Source organism: Drosophila erecta, unplaced genomic scaffold (assembly GCF_003286155.1).
Source record: "Drosophila erecta strain 14021-0224.00,06,07 unplaced genomic scaffold, DereRS2 tig00000126-arrow-pilon, whole genome shotgun sequence".
In the NCBI taxonomy this organism is placed as follows: Eukaryota; Metazoa; Arthropoda; class Insecta; order Diptera; family Drosophilidae; genus Drosophila; species Drosophila erecta.
Window position 1 is genome coordinate 7,865,200 of NW_020825209.1, and position 25,216 is coordinate 7,890,415.

The following is a 25,216-nucleotide window of genomic DNA, read 5'->3' on the forward strand; positions in this document are numbered from 1 at the left end:
CACGGTTTTCCTTAACACCTTCCGAACAACAGAAAGTATATATTTTGATATTCTTTTATATTCAGCATGATAACACCGGGCCAGGCCAAAGAACTCCATCCTCTTCGCCGACGGATGTGGAAGATGACCTCAGATGCGCTCAGATGCCCTAGTGCTGGTCCTGGCTACTGGTCAGTACGGTGTTAGTACGGTTGAGGTTCGGAGGAAGGGCCATCACTGAAAAGATATGTGGGAATATTTGTAGAATTAACATAATTCCTCGTGGGATCTGTTCACCTGATTGCGCTCTAGCTTAATTCGCTTAGCTGGCGGATCCCCATCTGGATTTTGCTCCGGCAGGAGCTCGGCTACCGCAGTTAGATTCCCAGTCAGATCGTCCAGGACGCTGATAAAACCATCAATTTTAATGCAGGATACTTCTAAATACTTCTAAACTAATCATTCGAACTCACCTTTGCAGCAAACTGATGCTGTCCAGGTTTGCTGGATTTCTATCCAGCACACTTTGCACCTTCCTTAGCATGATCGCGTTCATTATTCCCATCATCCTGGTCACGCGAACTTGCAACTCGCGGTCAAAGCCCAAGGCAGGTGACGGCGAATCCGGCGTCTGGGTAGACTGATCCACCAACTTCGGTGCAGACTGGGTCCCCATATTAGCCTTTTTATTCCTCAGCTCCGGTGTGCGGAACTCGTGGGGGGAAGAGGAAAGGGCTTCCTTTTTCCCGGCTGGGCCTGCCTTAGACTTGTTCTTGTTCGGCATATCGAAGTTCAGTCAAGGTTTGGATTCTCGAATATGGTTTCTCCGGTACGGGTTCTAGATGTGAACTGAATTTCCACGTGACTCGTCAAAAGCAACTGTCAAAAATTGGCGCGGTTAACTTGACTGAAAATTAACAGTGTGCAGTTATTTGGGCCTCTTTTCAGGATTATTTCGGTATACATTCGGAAAGTGTAATAGTATTTGATATACGTAAAATGTTATGCATATTAAGCTGTACGGGAAAGCTATGGAAATAAAACAGAGTGCCAACCCTATCCATCAGTGTTATCTGAATCCAAAAATTTTTAGATCCTTCCCCGTTTGACTGTTCTGCTCTTCAGGAACGCTAGTCTGCCAGACCTTTTTTAGAAGTCTTGAATCAGTGCTGCATTTCTAGCGCTAGATTCCAGAGTTAAGATCAGTTATATATATAACAGTTCCCTAAATGTGTATTCCCACTTTAAATAACCTTAAAAAACAATGCTAATCAAGAATTCTTGCGCAGTATATTCCTACATTCTACATTATTCGTTCTCACTAGTGCCGTGTAGAATGTAACATACGCAATAGTATTTTCGTCGAAGTCCAGTGCTGTGGTATACAGCTGTGTTTGAAATCTTAAATTCGAACGCGGTCACACTGAGCACGTGGGGAAGACACAGCAACTGAATTGACAAATTATTGGAAACAACGCAAAAGAATCAAAACAGATTGCACCATGGAGGCAGAGAATATCAAGGCGGATGCGTTCGAGCCGGCGAAGAGGGCGACCAAGCGCGGAGCCACCGGAGGCGGGCAGCAGGACGTGGAAATGCAGGTGGACGAGGCGACCGGCATAGAGGGCCAGGTGCTGGGATCTTCGCGAGCATCGGCACCGCCCAAGGCGAAGAGGGCCAGGAGCGAGCTGCGCAAAGTGTCCGTGCCGCCACACAGGTACTCCTCGCTGAAGGAGCACTGGATGAAGATCTTCACGCCCGTGGTGGAGCACATGAAGCTGCAGATCCGCTTTAACATGAAGGCGCGCCAGGTGGAGCTGCGTGTGGGCCCCGAGACCCCGGACATTGCCAACCTGCAGCGCGGCGCGGATTTCGTGCGCGCCTTCCTCTGCGGCTTCGAGGTGGACGACGCCCTGGCCCTGCTGCGGCTGGAGGACCTGTTCGTTGAATCGTTCGAGATCAAGGACGTGAAGACGCTGCGCGGCGACCACCAGTCGCGCGCCATTGGCCGTCTCGCCGGCAAGGGCGGACGAACCAAGTTCACCATCGAGAACGTGACCAAGACCCGCATCGTGCTAGCCGACAGCAAGATCCACATCCTGGGCAGCTACCAGAACATTCAGCTGGCGCGTCGAGCCGTCTGCAACCTGATTCTTGGTTCGCCGCCGAGCAAGGTGTACGGCAACCTGAGGGCAGTCGCCTCGCGCCTCTCGGAGCGCATGTGATTGGGATTGGAGTTCAGAGGGATTAGTTGCGGTTTTTTTTTAGCATTAGCAATAAATAATAAATATATTAACATGTATTCATACATTTACAATATACACACATAGACACGGGAATGAGGTCGCCCAACTGGAAGCGGGTGGGTAACTAGAGCTTGGTCAGGATGAGCAGCAGCAGCATGAGGAAGGTGGCCGCCGCCAGGACGAGGATGACGCACATCTTGCGGTTCTTGCGCTGGTACATTTCTGCCTTGTGCAGCTGGCGCAATCCCTCCGAGACGCGCGTCTGCGTCTGCTCCACGTTGTAGTCGATGCGATCGAGCACGGTGCCCTGCTCCTGGACCATGTGCCCCAGATCCTTGAAGATGTCGTTCAGGTCGTAGATGGACTTGACTATCTTGGTCACCTCCTGCTCGCGGTGCTGCGCCACACGCGTGTTCTCCTCCTCGAAGAGCAGCAGCTGCTGTTGGGTCATTCGGCTGGCCGGCGGCCTCTGGAAGTGATCGTCGATGGCCTGCTCATCGTCCTCAAACAGATAGCCGTTGCTGGTCTTGCCCTCCGACGGCGGCTGCAGGAAGTTGTCGAAGGAGTCGACAAAGTTCTCAACGCTCTGCTCGCCCAGCTCCACGTTGGTGAAGACGTCGCCAGCGCCGCCATCGTCGAAGTACTTCTGCGAGCGCTCCTCGCGGGAGTTCAGCTGGAGCAGGTAGGCGTTCTGGCTGGCCCGGAACTTCACCGTCAGCTCCTGCAGCTGGAGCAGGGCGCAGTGCACCGCGTTGGCGGTCAGGCACTGCTCCATTTTGCTGCCCACGCCGATGCTGCTGCGCACGCACTGGATGTGCCGGTGCGTGGAAGTGATCAGCTTGGAGACGATTTGGCTGAGCACCTCGATGTCGCACTCGTCGTCCTGCTGATCATCGAAGGCGGGTCGCAGGAGGTGGCGGGCGTGCAGGGAGCCCAGCTCATCCAGCTTCGGCTTGATCCTGCAAGGGAGTGATGAGAGTGAAATGTAAGACTGCACACGACTGACGGTTTACCCACTTGGACATGGTGTACTGTGCCTCCTCGAATTTGTCCAGCCAGGCGGGCGGCGTGCCGTAGTCGTCCTGCAGCTCCAGTCCCTCCTCCGCCTCCCGCACCGAGTGCTTCAGCAGGCGCTCCGCATCGCTGCCCCTCTGGAAGCCGGAGAAACCCAAAACATATGCTAGGTGAGACCAACGGAGACCCCAAATGCGGACTCACCCGATCGTCGTAGTGACTCCGGTTTTTGGACGCATTGTTGCGCATGATGACGAACACCTCCGTCAGGTTACGCGACGTCATCCTGGCCGTCTGCTCCCGATTTCTTGGGGATTGGGAGGAATTATCCAAGTCCGCTGAAATCCCAATAAGATTTTTTCCAATTTGGTTTTGACACAGCTGTGCAGTGTGCCCGCTGCTTTTTTCGCCCAGAATACCGACACTAGTCCCGACAGCCTCCACGACGAACTGGTCACACTGGCGTGAAGGAACCGTTACCTTTCCTAGTTGTATACATTTCAATATAAATATATATATCTTTTATATTATTTTATATTTGATATTTGATATATATATTTATCCAGCACTTCACCGCGAATTGATGGAGATGAGTCTCACATATACTACATTTATATACTCTTCATTAGCATCAACAGCCCATCCAATTAATCTTGTCCGTTTATACGTGCTTGAAACTTTCGCAAAAGTATGAGGCAATAATTAATAATTTAATTTAATTTAATTTAATTGTGATTGAACTATCTAATAAATTATAACTTTATACAGAAAATAACATCGGATAATTAAAAATACCCAGGATCAACTAGTAAGCGAGATAATTGCTAAGTTCCAATTCAAAGCTAATACTTCACCCCAAAACGCACTAGAAAAGTGGCTTGAAAGGACTTCAGGGAACTTATTGTTCGTTCGGTTTTACGTTTCTAATAGCCAGTATCAACTGTATTGAGTCGCAATCAGTGACGAAACCGTGACTCAAAACTACCGAAAACTATCGCCAGGCAAAACATATCGATGGCGTGCACCCCTGATATCGATTACTTGATGGCTGTGACAGCTTGCACCTCCCCCTGATATCGATTGCCATCAAACAATTTTATTTCATTTTAAAATAATTCCTTGATTTCAATTCCTATTGTACTGGCAACTGGCACGTCCAATAGCCATTCGAAAGCAGCAAGTGCGGATATCGGAGAGTGCGAGTGCGGGTGGAAAAGTCCGGATGTCATAACTCCGAGCGGAGCAACGAAATGTTCAGTGCGGACAAGGATAACAACGCATTATCCTGATCCTGAACGCCCGAGTGCAGTTGTGTGTGTGCGTGCGCGCGTGTGCGTGTGTATAGTGTGTGTGCCAGTGACGACATTGACCCGTCCCCGCCCCCGCCCCCACCCGCGCACCAACCCACCACACCACCCCCCTTGCGGGGGAAAATGTGCCATGCCATTGCCGTTGCTGTGGTTGTGGTCGTGTTCGTTTCTAGGCTGAGTTCGGCGGTGGAGCATTAGGGTCGACAACGCCGAGACAATAACATGTTCAACCGCCAGGCGAACGGAGGAGTTGGATCCAGTGGCCAGGGTGCTGGCACCAGCCAGTCCGCTGCTGCACCACCAGTTTCCGCGGGAGTAGGGGGAGTTGCCAGTGTAGCAGCGGTAGGAGCGAGCTCCGCGGCAGGATCTGGATCCGGATGCGGATCAGGTTCCACATCAGCAGCACCGCCCAGCCATTCGCCCGATCTCTACCTGCGCCCGCTCCCGTTTCTGGACGCCAAGTGGCTGCGCGCCGATCTCATCGCCTCCCTGCGCAACGCCGCCGACGGCGCCGTACTGTGGAACCATCTGATCCAGGACTGCGAGCTGGTCTCTTCGCCCACCGCGCCGCTCCTTAATGCCCGCGGCCAGCTATCCTACCTGGGCGACGATGGTAAGCACTACTGTGGAGCTCAGCAGCTCAAGTGCTCCTGCTGCCAGCCGGAGTACTGCGGCCCGCTTTCCGCCTGCAACTGCGACGGCTGCCGGCCTCTCGACTCGGACACGGCCATCAAGAAGCTCACCACCCAGGCCGCCGCCCAGCAGGCAGCCCATCTCAGCCAGGCCACCGACATGGTCCTCAGCGGCTGGCTCTGGAGCCAGCCACCGTCGCAGCAGGCGCGCCTGGATTGCCAGCGTTCCATGATCTCGGAGCTGCAGGAGCTGGCCCTGCGCGCAGCCGGCAACTGCCTCTCTGCTCAGCATCTTCGCCAGCAACTCTTCGTCTACGAGCGCTACTTCGTAGCCCTGAAAAGGGAGAGGGAACGGGAGTGCCAGCCCACGACAAGCGCACAGGCGGTGGTCAGTGTCACCACCGCCAATACCAGCATTGCCGCCACCACCACCATTTCTGCAGTGGAGTCACAGCCGCCGGAGCAGCCGGAGCATGGAGCACTAGGCTTGGCACGCGTAGCCACCCGCGCCGCCCTCAACTTTAGCTTCGCCTTCCTGCGACGCGCCTGGCGCTCAGGTGAGGACACGGAAATGTGCAGCGAGCTGCTTAGCGAGGCGCTGGCTTCTCTGCAGGAATTACCTGAGGCCACGCTCTTCGATGCAGCCGTCGTCTCCTCGCTCTGGCTGGAGGTCATGGAGCGATCCATCAAGTTCCTGCGTCTGGTGGCGCTCGGTGATCCGATGGGCGGTCGCTGTACCGCACCACTAAACGATCGCCACACGGCGCTGTGCCTTCTGCTGGAGCTGGGCGTGCAGAAGGGTACTCTGGCCGCAACGCTCGAGTGCGTCGTCCTGCTGCTGTTGCTTTGGGAGAAGGACCGTGCGGGCAACGACAATCGGGACATGCCACGCAAGACGGGCGCCCCGCTGCAGCGCATCCTACTGCGCTACCAAAAGATTGGAACCACGACCAAGGGAGGTGGAATCGCCGGCGCAGAGTCTGCTCCAGTTGCCAGTGCCACGGAGACCTTCCTTCGTTTTCTCTCGCTGCCCAAGAGCAGTGCGGCCATTGTCGACCTTCGACGCGCCGCCGTCGTCATCATTTCTCATCTGGACCGCATGGTGCAGCCGCTGATGCCGCGCTGCCTGCTCCGCGGTGGCCAAGCGACCGCAGCATCATCCAGTACGACACCACAGCAGCGGATCTACGCCTTGGGCTGGCCATCGCTCTCCAAGGATCAGCAGGGATTTAGCGCTGAGCCGACGCTCAGCTGGAGTGGAGAATCCACGGCAGTGCCAACGCTTAGCTGCCGCTTCCAGATCAAGCAGGTGGCCTGCTGCGAGACGCAGATGCTCATCCTTAGCCAGGAGGGTAAGCTGTACACCTGGCGCCTGGCCAAACCGGAGGCGGAACCGCTGCCCATGGAGGAGGTCGCCCACGAGGTGTTCATCAGCATCGCCGGCCACTGTGAAGGTCGCCACTTTTTGGCCATTGACAGCAACCGTAAGTGAATTTCAATCGTTTTTTTTTTATGGCGAAAAGTGTAGCACACTTTTCCGCGTTGGTGGAGGTTTTATGTCTGTTAAAATGTTAATAGTTATAAACCTAATGCCGTTCCTCAAATTTGTTGCAGACAACGCCTACTCCTGGGGCACCGGCGAAGATCACCGCCTGGGCCATGGAGACACCCACGCCCGAGCCGTTCCAACCAAGATCGCTGCCCTGGAGCAGCACTGTGTACAGTCGGTCTACTGCGGCTGCTCGTACAGCGCAGCCATCACCTGCGGCGGAAATCTGCTGACCTGGGGACGCGGCACCTATGCTCGACTGGGCCACGGGAACAGCGACGATCGCAGCCTGCCCACCCTGGTGGTGGCCCTATCCGACCACATGGTGGTAGACGTGGCCCTGGGCAGCGGCGACGCCCACTCGCTGGCGCTCACATCCGAGGGACTGGTGTTCGCCTGGGGCGACGGAGATTACGGCAAACTGGGCAATGGTAACTGCAACGGCAGCCTGCAGCCGATCCTTGTGGAATCGCTTCCCCGAGTGCAGCGCGTCTTTGCGGGCTCCCAGTTCTCGTTGGCGCTGAGCAGCGAGGGTCAGCTGTATTCGTGGGGCAAGGCCACCTGTTTGGGCCACCAGTTGGTGGAGCGCAGTGTCCAAGGGTGCAGTGTTCCACGTCTGGTTAGCAGCTTGCAGGTGAGCAATCGCCAGGTACCCCGTTATCCTGCCACCGTATCCTAACTCTTGGTTTTTCCTACAGCACAAACGCATTGTGGACGTGGCCGTGAGTGTGGCACATTGTCTGGCGCTCTCTAGCAGCGGGGAGGTATTCGGATGGGGCCGCAACGACAGTCAGCAAATTTGTCCAGCCTCCGTGTCCAGCGAGCCTTTGTTGCGAACGCCCATTCTTGTGTCATTACCCACGTTTCCGGCCAGCGGAATCGCCTGCACCAGTGCCCAAAGTCTTGTGTGGACCCAGAGCTCCCACCAGGGTGTACCGCGGCGCGCGCCCTTCGTCGTTGACTTGGGCGAGCCTACGTTCCGCCTGCTAGACCAGCTGCTGGGCATGTGCAGCAGCCAGGACAACCGGCAGACTCCGAACCAGGAAAGCGAGTGCATCGCCGTGGCCTGCCTAAATCTGTTTCGCCTGCAGCTGCTCGCGCTCATCGCCAACGGGGTAGAGCCGCGCCAGGTGGGCCTGGCTAGTGGCAGTCGCCTTCTCTGTAGCCTCAAGACTCGAATCCTTGGATTGGCCGGCGGCAGCCAAGTGCTACGCACAATCCAAGTGGCCGCACAACAGGCATTGCAGGTACTTAAGTTGGGCACATCCAATGTGCTTCATACTAATAACCTATCCTTGATTTTGCACCATAGGATGGATGGAGTGTCCTGCTGCCCACAGCAGCGGAACGTGCCCAGACGCTCACTTCGCTGCTGCCGTCGGAGCCCGGGCAGGCGTCCTCCGCTGGTCACCGCTTCATGACGGACCTCCTAGTCAGCTCCCTGATGGCCGAGGGCGGCTTAGAGTCGGCGCTGCAGCACGCAATCCGTATGGAGAGCAGCTCCTGCTCCGCGGACTGCGGCGACGGAGTCCACTTGCCATTGCTGCAGCTGATCACGCGACTGCTGAGCAACAACGCCGCGCTGTCCCAAACGCGACTGTCTCCCACGCTGGGCAAACAGCAGGAAAAGGAGGAGGAAGAGCGCGAGCAGCAGCACCAGGAGCCGAGCACCAGTCCCAGCTTGAGCCTGCTCCACCGCTTCCAGCGATTGCTGCTGTCCCACATACACCAGGCACAGCCAGAGGAGGAAACAACTGGCGCCGAGGCGCTGCTGTTGCAATACATGCACGCGCTAATCCCCGCCTGCGTTGCCACATTACAAAAGGCCCATGAATTGGCGTTGCAATGTCGGGAGCCGGGTGAACATTCCTTTGGTCAGATGGTAGGCCATCTGGGCCGCGTCCTTCAGGCGGATGTATCGGACGCTTTACTGAACGAGTTGGTGGTGGGCCTGGTGCTCCTCAAACGCGATCGTCCCCAGTGTCTGGGTGGCCTGCGCTGGGCCCGCCTCTTCCTGCCCCTGCTCCGCGTCCTAGATAGACTCAATCGAGCGCTTGGCGAGGGAGAATTGCGAGACGGCGACGACATGGGCTGGCCGGGTATTATTTGTCGAGGGGGACCCAAGGGCGGTCCTCCGCCGGCTGATCCCGAGACTCACTATGTGCGCCGTGCGGACATGGAAAATCTACTGCTCGATGGAAGCCGTTGCATTATTCTGGCCGGTTACGTCTGCGATTTAAGCGGCTACAAGTAAGTAAACTTGCAGAGGTATCTTTGGCTTAATTCCAAGCTCATGTATCATGTATATGTCAATAACCCCATTTAGCTGTGAGTCGGAAACCCTACGAAGCATTTTGGACTCGGGACTGGGCAAGGATCTTACGGCCGAGATGAGCAGTCAGGTGCACAGGAGTGCTATGGAGCACATCCTTGAGCACCACAAGCTGGGCAAGTACATGGTTCAGGCTAGCACCGAAGAGAAGGTGAGATTTGCAGCTATGTTTGATATTCCCCTTACCAATCGAATGTTTCATTCCGATTCAGTCATCGGCGCCTGGACCCAGTCGGTTGACTCACTTTAGCTCGGAATGCGCTTTAGCGCAACTGCTCGGCTTGGTGGCCAATCTGATGTGCAGCGGGCCGGCACTACAGCCGGCGGAACTCCAGTGCCGTCAGTTGGACAAGTCTAGCCTGCTAAGCGGTGGACTGCAGCTCCTCCAGCCGAGCAATCCCTTCGATGAGGAGAAAGGTGAGGCGCGCAGCAGCCACAGTTGTCACAGCACAGCGGGCAACACGCCTACGGAACTTCCGCCTCCATTGCCAATGCAGCAACAGCTAGCACCAGGACGTGGCAAATCCCAATTGCAGCAGCGGGCAGATGCGTTCATCAGCGGCCTAGCAGAGGCCCGCATTTCGGAACCGCCTGTGGCTGCTTGGCTGGCGCTCACCGAGCGATATTGTAAGGCACACAACTTGATGTGGCACCAGGAGTTCGCCACGGAACATCCCGTCCAGGAGCTAGAGCGCCTGTTGAGCGCCGTGCTCATCCGGCACCAGTACCTTGGCGGCCTGGTGCTAAACGCACTGGAGACAGAGTCGCCGCCGCGACAACTCGGAGAAATCATTAGGCTTGTGCACCAGGCCAAGTGGTCAGTGGTTCGCACCCGGCAGCAACTGAACCGGAGTTACAAAGAGGTGTGTGCCCCCATTCTAGAGCGCCTGCGCTTCTTGCTCTACGAGGTGCGACCAGCGATTAGTCCGCAGCAGCGTGGATTACGCCGTCTGCCCATTCTGCAGCGCCCGCCGCGCTTCCGGATGCTTGTGCGCCGTATGCTTCAAGAGCTGCGCTCCTCGCGGCAGCCGGCCAAGCCGGAGGATCTGCTCAATGCCTCCATTCAGCAGGAGCAGGAGAAAAAACCCCAGGTCATGCCCAAGCAGGAGCTAGAGGAGCAGGAAGAAGAGGAAACACTGTTAAGACGACTGAATGAACGCCAGATCCATGGCGAGGGAGAGCTGGACCCGGCACTAATGCAGGATATTGTGGACTTTGCCCTGCAGGACAGCTGCGACGTGGAGACGGCACGACGGGCCATGTACTGCCAGATGCAGCGATACCAACTGAGGCTGGCCGGGCTCCAGATTGTCCAGCAATTGCTTGAACTGCACGGCTTGCTGGATGCGGCACAGTACAGTCTCTTGAACGGTTTTCTCGGACTGCACTTGAAGTCCACATCCTCCGGAGGTGGATCTGCAGGATCCGGAAGCTCCTTGCACGTTCTCGGTCAGCTGAACATGATAAGTGCCTACCAGAAGGCCAGGCTACTGCTAGCACAATCTCGTGTCCTTGACTGGGCGGTGCGAGAGCTCCGTCGTCTGGTTAACCAAGAGCAGCAGGGCCACGCCCGCGGCAAGGACAGCACCAATCTAGGCACCTATGTACTGCTGAAGCGCCTGCCGCGCGCCCGCTTTCTCCTGAGCGTATTCGGGCTGCTGGCCAAGGAGCTGGGTCCCAACGAGCTAGGCCTCCTCATTAATTCCGGCCTCCTGGGCACCGTGCTTGGGCTGCTGGCGCAGACGGGCGGCGAAGGCGCGACCGGCGGCCAGATGCACGGAGAACTGAGTATCCTGTACGAAGACAGCGTGCTAAAGCAAAAGTCCAGCAAGGCGCAGCTCAGTGGTCCCGATCTGGCAAAGCTGATGAAGATTGGCACCAGAATTGTGAGGGGAGCGGACTGGAAGTGGGGTGACCAGGATGGCAATCCGCCAGGCGAGGGTCGTATCATCAGTGAGGTGGGCGAGGACGGGTAAGTTTTGGAACTGATTCTCTTTCCTGATATCGCAACTAATTGACCTTCTTGTCCAGGTGGGTGCGTGTGGAGTGGTACACCGGAGCCACCAACTCGTATCGCATGGGTAAGGAGGGTCAGTACGATCTCCAGCTGGCTGACAGTGCTCTCAACGTTGCCTCACCCACGGAGCCAGAGCGAGAGGAGGTGTCTGGGAGCGAAGCCTCGCCCACCAGCGACTCGCACCCGTCGAAGTTGCTTCGCCACTGCGCCGCCAAGCTCCTTCAGATTCTGGCGGTCGGAACTGGACTGCACGGGGGTCAGCTGGATAAGCACGCACTGCGTGGCATGACCAGCATGTTTCGGACCATCATTTATCCCAAACCATCGATGTCAAACATCTCCTATTCACTGGGATGGCTCAACCTGGGCTTCATTCGAGCCATATCTGGTAGGTGTTGTTTGCGGTAGTAAAACAAGCATCGATTGAGCGGATACAAACAATGTGCTTCTTTCAGGTGATTGCCCACGGCTTTGCCTGGAGCTTAGCACGCCGGAATGGTTGAGTCACTACCTATCGCTGCTGGAGCAGCCGGCCGGTAACGAGGCGGGAGTGTACAGGCAGCTCCATTGCTTACGCCTGCTGCAGTTCATTCTGGCGCAGTGGGGCGCTGAGGAGGAGCCGCGGATGCCCGCCTTGGTCCACCAGTTGTTTGCCGCCTTGGGACGCATCGCGCTTCATTGTCCTGGCGATGCCAGTCTGCTGCCCACGGCCGAGGGCAAGGCGCGCGTCCTGCTCACCGCATCGCATTCGGGCAGTGTGGCCGAGGAGCTCGTCGCTTTACTTCGGCGCCTGCACACGCTGCCCTCCTGGAACCCGGTCATCAATTCCTTCCTGGCGCAGAAGCTTTGCGTAGCCGCCGAGCTGTTGGCCGAGCAATCGCCGCACTCCACGACGCTGGACAGTGAACAGGTCTTTGTGCTAGGTGTACTCGGAGCCATGGGTGGACACGACCTGCGTCCACGCGTCGGTCTCCATTGTTTCCACGAAGGCAGTCACATGGTGATCGCCAGCTTTACGCCCAAGGGCCGCTGTCTCCTTGCGCCCGGAGGCGTGGGATCTGGCGTGGGATTCGTTAAGGTGCAACTGCCGGCGGTTATGCCCCACCTGGACCACACCGTATTCAGCTTGAGTCGTCTGCCTATGAACGAGATGTTGCTAAATGCTTGGACAGTGCTACTGTACGGACCAGCACCGGAACTCCGGGAGCTGCCCAGCAGTCCCGATGGTCGACTGGACTTAGCCCTGCTCCGGGCGCAGCAACTGCAGATGGCGGTGCTGCACACAAACGGCGTGTTGTATCGCCACCAAGTCGCTTTGCGTCGCGTCCTCAAGCAACGTGCACCAGGTAGCATATATGCCAGTGCCGATGAGCCGGACCGAAGTGATGCGGAGTCGCAACAGGCTGGAGAGCAGGACCAGCAGTTGTCCACAGGAAGTGGCCAGGAGTCTCAACTCCTGATACAGTGCATCCTTTTGCGAGCGACACAGGCGTCCCCAGTAAAGGCCTGCTACAGTTACATGGATCTGGCCACAGCCGCACTCAACTGCATTCAATCTCTGGCCACGCAGGCCCACCAGGAGTTAAGCGAGGGTGGTGACGTCCCGCCCAATGGTCACGCACTTTCTTCGCCACCTCAGCCGACAATGGTGCACGGAGTGCCTGTCTACAATGTGGCAAGAAAGGAGCAGAAGCCTTTGGAGCCAGTGGAACAGAAATCCAAGTGGCCGGCGGCGGCTACCGATGCCCAGCTGATTGGGCAGATAATGGAGATGGGATTCACTCGTCGCACGGTAGAACTAGCCCTCAAGCAACTGTCGCTGCAAGCTGAGATAATGCCCACTCCCGAGCAGATTGTGCAGTGGATCCTGGAGCACCCGGATGTGTGTGCTAACACCATCGAAGAGGATACGCTGCCGCTTGCGTCTTCAGCCTCGTCTCACGATCCAGAAGCGGACTCGGACAATGAGTGTCCCAGCTCGAATTCGACAACCTCGTCCTCTTCCTCATCGGACACTGTAGAGGGCCAGCCGGTGGCTGCCAGTGGAGCCGCACCACCGGTGAAATTTGAATCTCGAAAGGATTTCCAGACTGCTGACCTGTACGCATTGTATGTACGAGGACTAGTTCGCCCGGGAATGACGGTGCGCTGCTGTCGTGACTTTGAGGAGATCAAACAAGGCGATATGGGCAGCGTTCTCATCGTCGATACCGAAGGTCTGCACGATCTCAACGTTCAAGTCGACTGGCGCAATCACGGCAGCACCTACTGGGTGTGCTTCGTGCACATCGAGCTAGTGGAGGCGGCTCAGACCCAGCACCAGCCACGTCCTCCGCCCATCACAGTGGGTGCACGGGTAAGGCTGCGCACCTCCTCGCTCCGCTACGGAATGCTGTGCCAGCTGCGCCTGGGCAGAAGCCAGGGATCGGCGGCCATTGGAGTGGTGAGCTCTGTGCGCAGCAAACAACTCACTGTGGACTTTCCGGACCTGCCCGCCTGGCAGGGGCACATCAACGAAGTGGAACTGGTTGCATCGTTGCCCACCGCCACCACCCTCCCGCCGCTAGGAGACTCCTGCAGCCAGGTGGTGCCCAGTGATCTCATCGAAGATTGGTCCAGATGCATTCGTTCGTTGACCGTAAGCTCCAATGAGGCAGCTGCCAAACATCTGCTTAACGGCAGTAACCAGCCCTGGCAGAGCTGTTCCAGTGGACCCTGCCGCCATTGGATCCGCCTAGAGCTGCACGACCGCATCCTGGTCCACAGTCTGACCCTGAAGGTTAGTCCCGAAGATCACTCGCACATGCCATCGCTGCTGGAGATACGCGTGGGCGAGTGCGTCGACAGCCTGAAGGAGTACACATGGATCCCAGTGCCAGCGGGTGCTAACCGGGTGCTGCTCATGCAGCACGTGCCCACCTATTACCCCTGGGTGGAGGTGGTGGTAAAGCAGTGCCAGAACAACGGCATCCAGTGCAAGATTCACGGAATCAAGTTCGTTGGTCGCCGCCAGCAACCGGATCTCCAGCACATCTTGGCTAACGCACAGTTCCTGGCCAGCGAGTACAGCGCCGGAGTGGGACCTGGATCGGCAGCAGGAGCGGGAGCGGTAAGCACATCCCACGAAGAAGCTGGAGCTGCGCCCGAGCAGGATCTGCCGTGCACCGTAATGGTGTGGGGCCTCAACGACAAAGAGCAGTTGGGCGGGCTCAAGGGCTCGAAGGTGAAGGTGCCCACCTTCTCGCAGACCATCAGTCGCCTGCGTCCCATTCACATAGCAGGTGGATCCAAGAGCCTGTTCATCGTGAGCCAGGACGGCAAGGTTTACGCATGCGGCGAGGGAACGAACGGTCGCCTCGGCCTCGGGGTGACCCACAATGTGCCACTACCACACCAGTTGCCCGTGCTGCATCAGTATGTGGTGAAGAAGGTGGCCGTGCACTCCGGTGGCAAGCACGCGCTCGCCCTGACGCTGGATGGAAAGGTGTTCTCCTGGGGCGAGGGCGAGGATGGCAAGCTCGGCCACGGCAACAGGACAACGTTGGACAAGCCGCGACTGGTGGAGGCGCTGCGAGCTAAGAAGATCCGCGATGTGGCCTGTGGCTCGTCCCACTCGGCGGCCATCAGCAGCCAGGGTGAGCTCTACACGTGGGGACTGGGAGAGTACGGACGCTTGGGCCACGGCGACAACGTCACACAGCTGAAGCCCAAGTTGGTGGTGGCGTTGGCTGGAAGAAGGGTCGTCCAAGTGGCCTGCGGAAGTCGGGATGCACAAACCCTTGCCCTGACGGAAGACGGAGCCGTGTTCTCCTGGGGCGACGGCGACTTCGGCAAACTAGGACGCGGCGGCAGCGAGGGATCCGACACCCCACACGAGATCGAACGGCTCTCGGGCATAGGGGTGGTGCAGATCGAATGTGGCGCCCAGTTCAGCTTGGCTCTCACGCGAGCCGGAGAAGTGTGGACCTGGGGCAAGGGCGACTACTACCGCCTGGGCCACGGTGGAGATCAGCACGTGCGGAAGCCGCAGCCCATTGGAGGACTTCGTGGCCGACGGGTCATCCACGTGGCCGTTGGTGCCCTTCACTGTCTGGCCGTCACGGATGCTGGCCAGGTGTACGCCTGGGGCGACAACGACCACGGACAACAGGGCAGTGGCAACACGTTTGTAAACAAGAAACCGGCTCTGGTCATCGGCTTGGATGCGGTGTTCGTGAATCGCGTCGCGTGCGGCAGTTCTCACTCCATCGCTTGGGGCCTGCCCAACGCATCCTCGGATGAGGAGAAGCGAGGACCCGTGCCGTTCGGCAGCACTCGAGATCCCCTGGGCGGGAGTAGTCTGGGCATATACGAGGCGGAGACAGTCCAAACCCTGAAACAGGAGGCAAAGCCCCTGAACCAGAGCAGCCTGAGCGAAAGCCTGGCCCTGGAGACACCAGCCGCCCGGCAGGCGGCGCTGGGTCACGTACTGCGTGCCATGAGCATCCTGCAGGCCCGCCAGCTCATCGTCGCCGCACTCACCAGCCACAGCAAGGTGAACTTCAAGGAGCGGGGTGCAGCCGGAGGCGAGGAGGACCAACTCATGGGGGGACCTATGATGGGAGCACCACTGCAACTGGCGGAGACAATTGCTCAGGGTGGAGGAGAGGCGCCCGCGGATGCAACGGATGCTGGTCTGCAGGAGCACAGTCCCGAGGCTGTCGTCGATGCGCTGACCGGAGGAATGTCCGGCGGGGCTAATACTCTGCCACCGCTCACCGCCGGACCACTAAGCGCCTTCCAGAGCCTAACTGGATCCCTGTCCATGTCGGGATCGCTCTCCAGCAGTGCCCTGCCCCAGCACAAGCACTCTCGGATGTCGGCCAGCGCCATGTCCGTGATGGCTGCTACCATGACGCAGCAGGAGGAGATGCTATCCCACATTAGTCACTGCCACGGCCTGGACGACTTCGGCGGCCTGCTGGGTGAGCCGGAGGCCAAGAGTCTGGTGGAGCTGCTTAAGCTGGCAGTTTGCGGAAGATGCGGACCACCAAGCACAGCCCAGACCATCGCCGACACCCTAATCTCCTTGGGAGCTGGGGCACCACCAGTGGCCGCAATGCTCCTTGAGACGTGTATTACGGAACTGGAGGACCTGTGCACTTCGCGCCACTGCCTCGGTAAGTTGCCCAAGCCAGTGATGCAGGAGAGCAGCCACCCTTACGTGGACAACGTGAATGTGACCGGAGTGGTGCGCATCCCCGGTGCGGAGATGTTGCGCCTGGAGTTCGACAGCCAGTGCAGCACCGAGAAGCGTAACGATCCCCTGGTGATCATGGACGGCACTGGTCGGGTGCTCGCTATGCGTTCGGGCCGGGAGTTTGCCCACTGGGCTCCGGAGATCCGTGTGCCGGGTGACGAGCTGCGCTGGAAATTTTCCTCGGATAGCTCGGTGAACGGATGGGGTTGGCGCTTCTGGGTGCACGCCATCATGCCGGCGGCCACGCTGGGCGAGAGTGGATCGGATCGGGCCGTGCTGTCGCAACCCTCGATGGCACTGGTCATGTCGCTGCTGGACTCCCGACTGGCCCCTCGACAGCCGAGTGTTCTGCTCCGACTGGCATCCGCACTGGCAGCTTGCTCACAACTGGGCGCCCTCACCACCGCCCAGAGGATATGGTCGCTGCGCAAACTGCACGCCGTACTGCTGCTGGAACAAGCTCCTCGACCACACGATCCATCGCTGTCCACGCTGCTCCAGCCCTTAATACCGGAACTGTTGCGCCAGTACGAGTACGAGGAGCCGCAGGTGCGCGGAGGCATCCATCTCATGCACTCGGACTACTTCAAGACACTGGCCGCACTGGCCTGCGACATGCAGCTCGATGCAACACTGCCCACCACTTCAACATCGTCGTCGGCTACAGCTGCGGGTGCCACCTCCTCGACTGGCGACGTCCACAAGTGGGCCTGGTTCAAGCGATACTGCATCGCCGTTAGAGTGGCCCAATCCCTGATCCAGCGCACGGAACTGCCACGAGCGTTTTGCTTGGAGGTGCGCAAGAAGTTCGCCGAAATGCTGCCCAATTCGAGCTCGAACTCCAATGCCAATCCTGGCTGCCAATCGCCCGGAGCGTCCATGCTGAACTCGACAACTTCACTGTCGTCTAGTACGGTCAGCAATGTGTCTCCACCGCCGGGAATCATCAGCGAGCAGCCGGATCTGCACTGCCATGCCCATCAGTTGGAGTCCACTAGCACACTGATTCACGAGGATCACACGCTGTTTCAAGCTCCGCACGACGCCCAACTGCTGCAGTGGCTAAACCGGCGACCAGACGACTGGGCACTCAGCTGGGGTGGAGCCAGTACCATTTACGGATGGGGCCACAACCACCGCGGGCAGCTTGGCGGACTGGAAGGCAGCCGCATCAAAACGCCCACGCCGTGCGAGGCGCTCAGCCTGCTCCGACCTGTTCAGTTGGCTGGCGGAGAGCAATCCCTGTTCGCGGTGACGCCCGATGGCAAACTGTTTGCCACGGGCTACGGATCCGGAGGAAGACTGGGCGTCGGTGGCAGCGACAGCTGGGCCATACCCACATTGCTGGGATCCCTGCAGCACGTGTTCGTCAAGAAGGTTGCTGTGAACTCCGGCGGAAAACACTGCTTGGCACTGACCACTGAGGGCGAGGTGTACGCCTGGGGCGAGGGCGAGGACGGAAAGCTGGGCCACGGGAACCGAATGAGCTACGACCGTCCCAAGCTGGTGGAGCACCTCAACGGCATGAGCGTGGCGGACATTGCCTGCGGCAGTGCTCACTCCGCGGCGATCACGGCCAGTGGCCATGTGCTCACTTGGGGCAAGGGACGCTACGGGCGACTGGGACACGGCGACTCCGAGGACCAGCTGCGACCCAAATTGGTGGAGGCGCTGCTCGGCTATCGGGCCATCGACATTGCATGCGGCTCCGGAGATGCCCAGACGCTGTGCATCACCGACGACGACAATGTGTGGAGCTGGGGCGATGGCGACTACGGCAAACTGGGACGCGGCGGTAGCGATGGCTGCAAGCTGCCGTACAAGATCGAGAGTCTGGCCGGATTGGGAGTGGTCAAAGTGGAGTGCGGCTCGCAGTTCTCGGTGGCACTCACCAAATCTGGAGCGGTGTATACCTGGGGTAAAGGAGACTTCCATCGCCTGGGCCACGGATCCGTTGACCATGTCCGACGGCCCAAGAAGGTGGCCGCTCTGCAAGGGAAAAAGATTATTTCCATTGCCACTGGCTCGCTGCACTGCGTCGCCTGTAGCGACTCCGGCGAGGTGTACACCTGGGGCGACAACGACGAGGGACAGCTGGGCGACGGCACGGTTACAGCCATTCAGCGGCCGCGTCTGGTAGCCGCCCTCCAGGGCAAGCACATTGTCAAGGTCACCTGCGGATCCGCCCACACGCTGGCCCTATCAACATCGCAGCTGAGCGAGCGCCTGCGTCCGCTGCCCAATCCACCGCTGGAGTACGACCTGGTACGCGATCTGGCGCCGGAGGCCCTGCACGCCCGCCTTATCCTGCTGCACCACTTCTCGGAGCTGGTGTGCCCCTGCCTGGCCATGCTGCCCATCTCCGGCGACTTGAGTCTGGGCGCACTGAAGGATGTGCTCGTGTACAACATCAAGGAGGCCGCCTTCCGGAAGGTCATCCAAACGACGATGGTGCGAGACAAGCAGCACGGGCCCGTCATCGAGCTTAATCGCATCCAGGTGAAGCGGTCACGCAGTCGATGCAACGGATTGGCCGGCGTCGATGGGATGAAGAGCGTCTTTGGCCAGATGGTGCAGAAGCTGCCGTTGCTCACACAGGAGGCGCTGGCTCTGCCGCACCGCGTTTGGAAGGTGAAGTTCGTGGGCGAGAGTGTGGACGACTGCGGCGGTGGCTACAGCGAGTCCATCGCTGAGATGTGCGACGAGCTGCAGAACGGCAGCGTGCCGCTTTTAATCAACACGCCCAACGGGCGCGGCGAGGCGGGCGCCAATCGGGACTGCTTTCTACTGGACCCCACCCTGTCCTCGGTGCTCCAGATGAACATGTTCCGCTTTCTTGGCGTCCTCATGGGCATCGCCGTGCGCACAGGATCGCCGCTGAGCATCAAGTAAGTGTCCCGATCCTTGTCACCGAGCTAGTCACTAACGCCCGCGTTTTGACATTTCAGTTTGGCTGAGCCCGTCTGGCGCCAATTGACGGGCGAGGTTCTACGGCCCACGGATCTCACCGAGGTGGACCGCGACTACGTGGCCGGGCTGCTCTGCATCCGCAACATGGACGACGACCCGAAGCTGTTCAATGCGCTGGAGCTGCCCTTCTCGACGTCCTCGGCCCGTGGCCACGAGGTGCCGCTGTCCACGCGCTACACGCACATCTCGCCCAAGAATCGGACGGAGTATGTGCGCCTGGCGCTCGGATTCCGTCTGCACGAGTTCGACGAGCAGGTGAAGGCGGTTCGGGACGGCATGTCCAAGGTGATTCCAGTGCCTTTGCTCTCGCTCTTCTCCGCCGCGGAGCTGCAGGCGATGGTCTGCGGCTCGCCGGACATTCCGCTGGGCCTGCTGAAGTCGGTGGCCACCTACAAGGGCTTCGATCCGAGCTCGGCCCTGGTCACCTGGTTTTGGGACGTCATGGAGGAGTTCACGAATCAGGTGGGTACCATCCCCTGCATCCTCTGCAGCAGTTGCCTAATTGAAACTAAACGTTTTCAGGAGCGCTCTCTATTCCTGCGGTTCGTCTGGGGTCGCACCCGATTGCCACGTACCATTGCTGACTTCCGTGGCCGCGACTTTGTGCTGCAAGTGCTCGAGAAGAATCCGCCTGACCACTTCCTGCCCGAGAGTTACACGTGCTTCTTTCTGCTCAAGATGCCCCGCTACTCGTGCAAGGTAAAGACAATGGCCACCGATTGCGTCCAACACGGGCTCTGATTAATGCCAAACCCTTTGTTTCCAGGCCGTGCTCCTTGAAAAGCTGAAGTACGCCATCCACTTCTGCAAGAGCATCGACACGGACGAGTACGCACGCGTGGCCATGGGCGAACCCACCGAGGCCACCGGCAGCGAGGACAACAGCGACCTGGAGTCGGTGGCTAGCCACGAGGGTTGAACCGAACCCACTGTCCAACTGACCACCCATCCTGCCCGACCTGAACAATTAATTTAACGAGTCACCGCATTGCCGCAACACCGAACAAATCGATCAAGGGTCCGTCGGAGACCTTGGAGCCTTGGAAGGCGAATCTCCCAGCAGTTTAGGATCCTCACTCACTAGGACACACGAAGCCTTCAAGTTAAACCCACTCACGCGACACGTACACATATATACACGTATAAACATATATTTTAAATTAGCACTTGAATCTGAGCAAGACGACGAATCGAGCGAGCGAGATGGCAAGGAGGCAGAAGAGGAGAGAGAGATAGCGAGAGAGAGAGAGAGAGACGGCGAGAGAGCGAGGGAATCGGTCGATCGCATAATGAAACCAAAAAGCAAAACGTTAAAGTTATTTCCATATTATATTATATATACATATAAATTTAAATATAAATGTTAGTTGAAGTCCACTCATAATTATACACAAGGCTTAAACGTTAGACGCAACCCACTTCAATCCAATCCAAACCAAACCAATCCAACCCAATCCATTCCCATTCATCTCGGAGTCCGAACCCCGCCCAAAACAGTTAATAAGCTATGTAATTGATATTGATGGCCCCGAGAACACAAAAGGGCTGAATACGTTTCTAATGATGATCTATTTAAAAGTTAGATGCCGCAAAGAAAACTCTATCTGAACTAAACGGAAGCTAAATAAAATTTTAAAAATAAATAAGCAACCCTCTTTTCGATTTGGTAGAAGGGAATCCACCCGGGGCGCCAAGTAATGGATTATTTCGGCATAATGCTAAGATAATGCAGTTCATCGCATATATTTTAGACTAACAATTTTGCAGATCGAAAGAAGCGTATTCCCTGACCTCGCCAAATCGCCAGCACGCAAGCTACTTTTCGTCGGCGAAGTACAGGCCGGAAGTGAATCCATCGTTGAAGGCGCTGTACTCCGCCTGTTCATCCGACTGCGGCTGGGCGCCAGCCTGTTTCTGGCCCTTCGGCTGACTCCTGGTGGGCACGCAAGAGCGCGGTGCCGTGCGGCGCTTCAACGGCACTTCATCATCCTGGTCGTCGTCAAACTCTTCGTCATCGAGCTCATCCCGCGAGACTTCCACTGCGACGGGCTGTGCAGGGGCATAAGTAGCGGTGCCGCTGGTGTTGACCGCCGCATTGCCCAAAATGGCACCCACGACTCCTCGCAGCACCCTGAAAAAGGCGTCGTGCACCTGACCCAACACTTGGCTAGCCGGACGCACCTGCTCTGGCTCGGGCTGCGTGTACTGTTGGTACTGATGTGGCGGCTGGATCTGATGGCCCCCCGACCTGCTGCTGTGGCTGCTATGCTTCGCGGCTCCCTCCGCTCGCCGCTGCGGCTCCTCGCAGGGACACTTGCGGCGCGCAGCTGAGCCGGATCCACCCGATGCGGGTGGAGGAGGTGGCGGCGGCGGATCGTCGCGACACCCATTGCCATCCTCGCCCGCCGCCCGCCGCTGCTGCTCGCGATCGAACTCGCTCATGGCCCGGTCCGCTCGCTCCCGGCACACGGAGCAGTCGGGATCCACGCCGTAGACGCCTACGTCGCCATTGAGGGACGAGCCGTGGTCAGATTCGCAGCTGCACTTGCCGCTGGCCAACTCGCCGGCCTTGCCTGATCCGCGGCGCAGCTTGTACACGATGAACAACAGGGCCAACGTGGCGTATGTGGCCTTGGCCACCTGCGAATTGAGTCTCGTATCAGCGGAGTATTTAAATTACAATTTAATTCACTATTTATCAAGTAGCATGGTTATACTAAGCAAAGCTGAAAATGTGTCTGATGCTCAACCAGCTTTCAAAATTCATGTTGAGCACTCTTTTGTGTACATTACCAGCTCCAAGGCGATGGATAGAACCGTTCTTACGTTGGCGCGTCCATTGAGGGTTGTCCCATTGAAGTACTTCTTAAAGCCGTCGGCCATCGTTAGGACTGGATCTGGATCTGGATCTGGAGATTGGGTTTGGGTTTGGGTTTGGGTCCGGGTGAGAGGTGTGTGCGTTCTGACTGTAGCTCCGAGTGAGAACCTAATGACAGGGAGCGAAGTCCGAAGCTGGGCCTACTATAGCTCAAAATCTGTTCAGAATCTGGCAAGACTCGAATTTTATTGATTGAACAAGGTACATGAGTTTTGGCCCCAAGCCTGAAGCTGTGGCATCGGGCATCGGTCATCGGTCATCGGGCACCTGGAAACGGGGATTACACGGGAACGGGATAGTAACTAGTTTTTGATTGGGCACGGGCCGGAGGAGTGGGCACAAGGGGCTGGACTAGGCATGGAGCATGGCCTGCTGGCAGCCCTTGCAGTAGAGCTGCGCCTCACGCCGCTTCGAGTTGCGGCGGTGCAACTTGACCAGGGCGTAGACGAGGCCCATGGAGGCCCAGGTGGCCTTGGCTACCTGTGGGTTTGGGGTTTGGGAGGCGGATTTTGGCGCATCTTGTTAATGGGATGCGTACATGGGATCACTTACATTGGCGCGACCACGCATGGTCTGGCTGTTGAAGGCGTCGTTGAAGTTGAACTGGTCAGACATCTTTGGATCGTTGTGGACCGGATGGGCGCAGCTGCGAACTTAAAAGAGAGATTAAAATTTGGATTCGATACGATATTCGACCTGTATTTTGGACCGGGACTCGGATTGTGACTTTTTGGCTTTCGGAATGAAGGAAGTGTCACTTGGAGTCGTCACAGCCGTCTCGGGTATCCCAAATGGAGTGAACGCTGTAGTCTCGTATCGGCTGCGGGATACCTATTAATGGAAATTGAGATATGAAAGCGAATATTTTTGAGTTATCCGACTTAGGCTAAAAACCAGAGTTATCTGGAGTTATCGAATATGTTAAGATAAACTTTTTGTATACCAGTTACTCGCAGAGTATCGGGGTATACTGTATTCGTAGAAAAGTATGAACCAGGCAGAGGAAATCCTTTTCAACCCGGTTTCTTGATGTCTGTCCGTTCGTCTGTCCGTCCGCATGAACATTTTGAAAAGAAAGGAGTGGAAAGTTCTTCGACTATTACGTATGCGCTTGAGGGTTTCCATAAATATATTTATCACCTAGCGGCAAAGTAAACACTCTGGCCTATTTAGCAATAAGCTTTAGTTATACCAATGCAAATATAAGCCTTTTGTGATTTATAATTTACATTTATTACCTATTGCAGTTACTTTATCAGCGATTTGTGCTCATGCCACACGCAACACCACTTATTTCAACGTCATCAGTCGTACTAAATGCACAAATGAAATATATTTCGCCAAATAAATGCCAACTTGCAACTAGTTTGAATGCTAATCAAACAGAACTACTCATTTGCCTACAAGGTAATAGGTGGTTAAAGCGAGTGTAATGGACTTACTTAAGGGGTTGCATGGTTTATATTTTGGATGTCTGCTTGGTAATTATACTTAAAAATATGTTTACAAAAAATGAGTCCTTGTTATCTGACTGGCAATATTTTTCTGAGTATAGCAAGGTATATCTTAAAATCTAAGGGTTCAAGTATGAAATCATTTGATTTGTTGACCCAAAATAAAATTAAATTAGTAAAAATTATTTCTATTTAATAATTATTTTAAATAAATAAATATTATGTTAGCCCCCTGAATGCACAAATATCATGATTAGAGCTTATGATTATCTTTGGATTGATATCAGGCCAAACGATATCAACATGGGCTCAAAACTGGAAGCTGGGAGCGCAGTATCTAAAGGGCTCCAACTTTGGAACCGCATTTGGAACCGCCCCAGCAGAACTCAGATTGAAATCCTATTTGCATTCGCATGATCGAAAACAGTGGCGATATGCGATATGCGACCCGGCAATGGGATTGTCAACGCATCTCGGCCAGAGTCGCGCCTCGCATGTCACCTCGCCCGGTGACCCAACACCACACTGTCAATTAATGTGACGGGATTACAGTCCGGGCAGCAAGTGATCCGCCCAGGCGCACCGCCCACCAGCCACCACACACCACACAGCTCCTATTTCGATATGGAAATGGGCAGTGGGGGCGGGGATTGGCGCTAACCCATAATTCCCACACCCACTTAGCGGTTCGATCGAACCAATATGAAGTCATTTGCATGTCGGGGGCCGCGTATAAAAGGAGTCGCCGATGGTTGCGGAGTCTGGAATCCACCACAACGTCTCCGAAATGAAGTTCCATCTGCTGTTGATCTGTGTCGCCATATCCCTGGGACCGTTGCCCCAGTCGGAGGCAGGGGTAGGTCCTTAAGCGCTCTGTGCCGCGGGGTGCCTCATGGATACTGTCCACTTGCAGGTGACGGAGGAGCAGATGTGGGCCGCCGGAAAGCTGATGCGCGACGTCTGCCTGCCCAAGTATCCCAAGGTCACCGTGGAGGTGGCCGACAACATCCGCAACGGGAACATACCCAACAGCAAGGACTCCAACTGCTACATCAATTGCATCCTGGAAATGATGCAGGCAGTATGTATTGCAAAGATTCAACTATGATAGGGCACTAAAACTAAAACTTGATTTCGATTCCGCTCAGATCAAGAAGGGAAAGTTCCAGCTGGAGCCGACCCTCAAGCAGATGGACATCATGCTGCCGGACAGCTACAAGGACGCATACCGCAAGGGCATCAACCTGTGCAAGGACTCCACCGTGGGCCTGAAGAACGCGCCCAACTGCGATCCTGCCCACGCCCTGCTTAGCTGCCTGAAGAACAACATCAATGTGTTCGTTTTTCCCTAGGCCTTGGATGCCATGGCGATGGCGGATGCATCACACTTTGGCATCTGGAACAGGTGACTCTCCAACAAATGAAGTAGTTGTATCTCTTTGCCCGAAATCCCAAGCCCAAGCCCAAAACCCGAATCCAAACCCAATCCCCTGACCAGGTGATACCAATAAAGCTAGCCGGAGGGCACCGACAACTGTGGTGCATTTTGATTGGGCTGCGATGGATGGATGGCTGTGGTGGGGCTTGCATGATCCG

At 56.7% G+C, this 25,216-nt stretch overlaps 6 protein-coding genes across 6 annotated transcripts; 3 read left to right on the forward strand and 3 right to left on the reverse strand.

Annotated features, from left to right (window-relative positions):
* Positions 1–1,347: 1,347 nt before the first annotated feature.
* LOC6550174 (RNA-binding protein pno1) lies at positions 1,348–2,314 on the forward strand. The gene has a single exon (XM_001977843.3). The coding sequence runs from the start codon at positions 1,482–1,484 to the stop codon at positions 2,202–2,204; it is 723 nt and encodes a 240-aa protein (XP_001977879.1). The 5' UTR covers positions 1,348–1,481; the 3' UTR covers positions 2,205–2,314.
* LOC6550175 (syntaxin-16) lies at positions 2,246–3,684 on the reverse strand. Its single transcript, XM_001977844.3, has 3 exons — positions 3,444–3,684; positions 3,243–3,376; positions 2,246–3,184 (listed from the first exon to the last, which is right to left on the reverse strand). Exons 1-3 carry the CDS (start codon positions 3,522–3,524, stop codon positions 2,350–2,352), a joined length of 1,050 nt encoding a protein of 349 aa, XP_001977880.1. The 5' UTR covers positions 3,525–3,684; the 3' UTR covers positions 2,246–2,349.
* Positions 3,685–4,255: 571 nt separating this feature from the next.
* LOC6550176 (probable E3 ubiquitin-protein ligase HERC2) lies at positions 4,256–20,931 on the forward strand. The gene is made up of 11 exons (XM_001977845.3): positions 4,256–6,665; positions 6,796–7,364; positions 7,429–7,977; positions 8,043–8,980; positions 9,057–9,213; positions 9,275–11,034; positions 11,094–11,467; positions 11,535–19,206; positions 19,267–19,750; positions 19,811–19,987; positions 20,055–20,931. The coding sequence occupies exons 1-11, from the start codon at positions 4,772–4,774 to the stop codon at positions 20,205–20,207; spliced, it is 14,727 nt and encodes a 4,908-aa protein (XP_001977881.1). The 5' UTR covers positions 4,256–4,771; the 3' UTR covers positions 20,208–20,931.
* A 76-nt stretch (positions 20,932–21,007) lies between these two features.
* LOC6550177 lies at positions 21,008–22,290 on the reverse strand. The gene is made up of 2 exons (XM_001977846.3): positions 22,115–22,290; positions 21,008–21,928 (listed from the first exon to the last, which is right to left on the reverse strand). The coding sequence occupies exons 1-2, from the start codon at positions 22,169–22,171 to the stop codon at positions 21,104–21,106; spliced, it is 882 nt and encodes a 293-aa protein (XP_001977882.1). The 5' UTR covers positions 22,172–22,290; the 3' UTR covers positions 21,008–21,103.
* A 7-nt stretch (positions 22,291–22,297) lies between these two features.
* On the reverse strand, positions 22,298–23,200 carry LOC6550178 (putative 60S ribosomal protein L33). The gene is made up of 3 exons (XM_001977847.3): positions 23,110–23,200; positions 22,719–22,997; positions 22,298–22,646 (listed from the first exon to the last, which is right to left on the reverse strand). The coding sequence occupies exons 2-3, from the start codon at positions 22,779–22,781 to the stop codon at positions 22,518–22,520; spliced, it is 192 nt and encodes a 63-aa protein (XP_001977883.1). The 5' UTR covers positions 22,782–22,997; positions 23,110–23,200; the 3' UTR covers positions 22,298–22,517.
* Positions 23,201–24,367: 1,167 nt separating this feature from the next.
* On the forward strand, positions 24,368–25,155 carry LOC6550179 (general odorant-binding protein 19a). The gene is made up of 3 exons (XM_001977848.3): positions 24,368–24,476; positions 24,534–24,701; positions 24,769–25,155. Exons 1-3 carry the CDS (start codon positions 24,369–24,371, stop codon positions 24,970–24,972), a joined length of 480 nt encoding a protein of 159 aa, XP_001977884.1. The 5' UTR covers position 24,368; the 3' UTR covers positions 24,973–25,155.
* Positions 25,156–25,216: the final 61 nt, after the last annotated feature.

Bases quoted from the DNA above. Each gene is read 5' to 3' on its own strand.
- LOC6550178 (XM_001977847.3), bottom strand. From the start codon at position 22,781: ATGTCTGACCAGTTCAACTTCAACGACGCCTTCAACAGCCAGACCATG. The intron at 22,647-22,718 runs GTAAGTGATCCC...CCAAACCCACAG, and splicing joins CCATGCGTGGTCGCGCCAAT to GTAGCCAAGGCCACCTGGGC.
- LOC6550176 (XM_001977845.3), top strand. From the start codon at position 4,772: ATGTTCAACCGCCAGGCGAACGGAGGAGTTGGATCCAGTGGCCAGGGT. The intron at 6,666-6,795 runs GTAAGTGAATTT...AATTTGTTGCAG, and splicing joins TTTGGCCATTGACAGCAACC to ACAACGCCTACTCCTGGGGC. The intron at 7,978-8,042 runs GTACTTAAGTTG...TTTGCACCATAG, and splicing joins CCGCACAACAGGCATTGCAG to GATGGATGGAGTGTCCTGCT.
- LOC6550174 (XM_001977843.3), top strand. From the start codon at position 1,482: ATGGAGGCAGAGAATATCAAGGCGGATGCGTTCGAGCCGGCGAAGAGG.
- LOC6550177 (XM_001977846.3), bottom strand. From the start codon at position 22,171: ATGGCCGACGGCTTTAAGAAGTACTTCAATGGGACAACCCTCAATGGA. The intron at 21,929-22,114 runs GTAAGAACGGTT...CTCAATTCGCAG, and splicing joins CCCTCAATGGACGCGCCAAC to GTGGCCAAGGCCACATACGC.
- LOC6550179 (XM_001977848.3), top strand. From the start codon at position 24,369: ATGGTTGCGGAGTCTGGAATCCACCACAACGTCTCCGAAATGAAGTTC. The intron at 24,477-24,533 runs GTAGGTCCTTAA...GTCCACTTGCAG, and splicing joins TGCCCCAGTCGGAGGCAGGG to GTGACGGAGGAGCAGATGTG. The intron at 24,702-24,768 runs GTATGTATTGCA...GATTCCGCTCAG, and splicing joins TCCTGGAAATGATGCAGGCA to ATCAAGAAGGGAAAGTTCCA.
- LOC6550175 (XM_001977844.3), bottom strand. From the start codon at position 3,524: ATGACGTCGCGTAACCTGACGGAGGTGTTCGTCATCATGCGCAACAAT. The intron at 3,377-3,443 runs GTGAGTCCGCAT...TCCGGCTTCCAG, and splicing joins GGAGTCACTACGACGATCGG to AGGGGCAGCGATGCGGAGCG. The intron at 3,185-3,242 runs GTGGGTAAACCG...ACTCCCTTGCAG, and splicing joins GCACAGTACACCATGTCCAA to GATCAAGCCGAAGCTGGATG.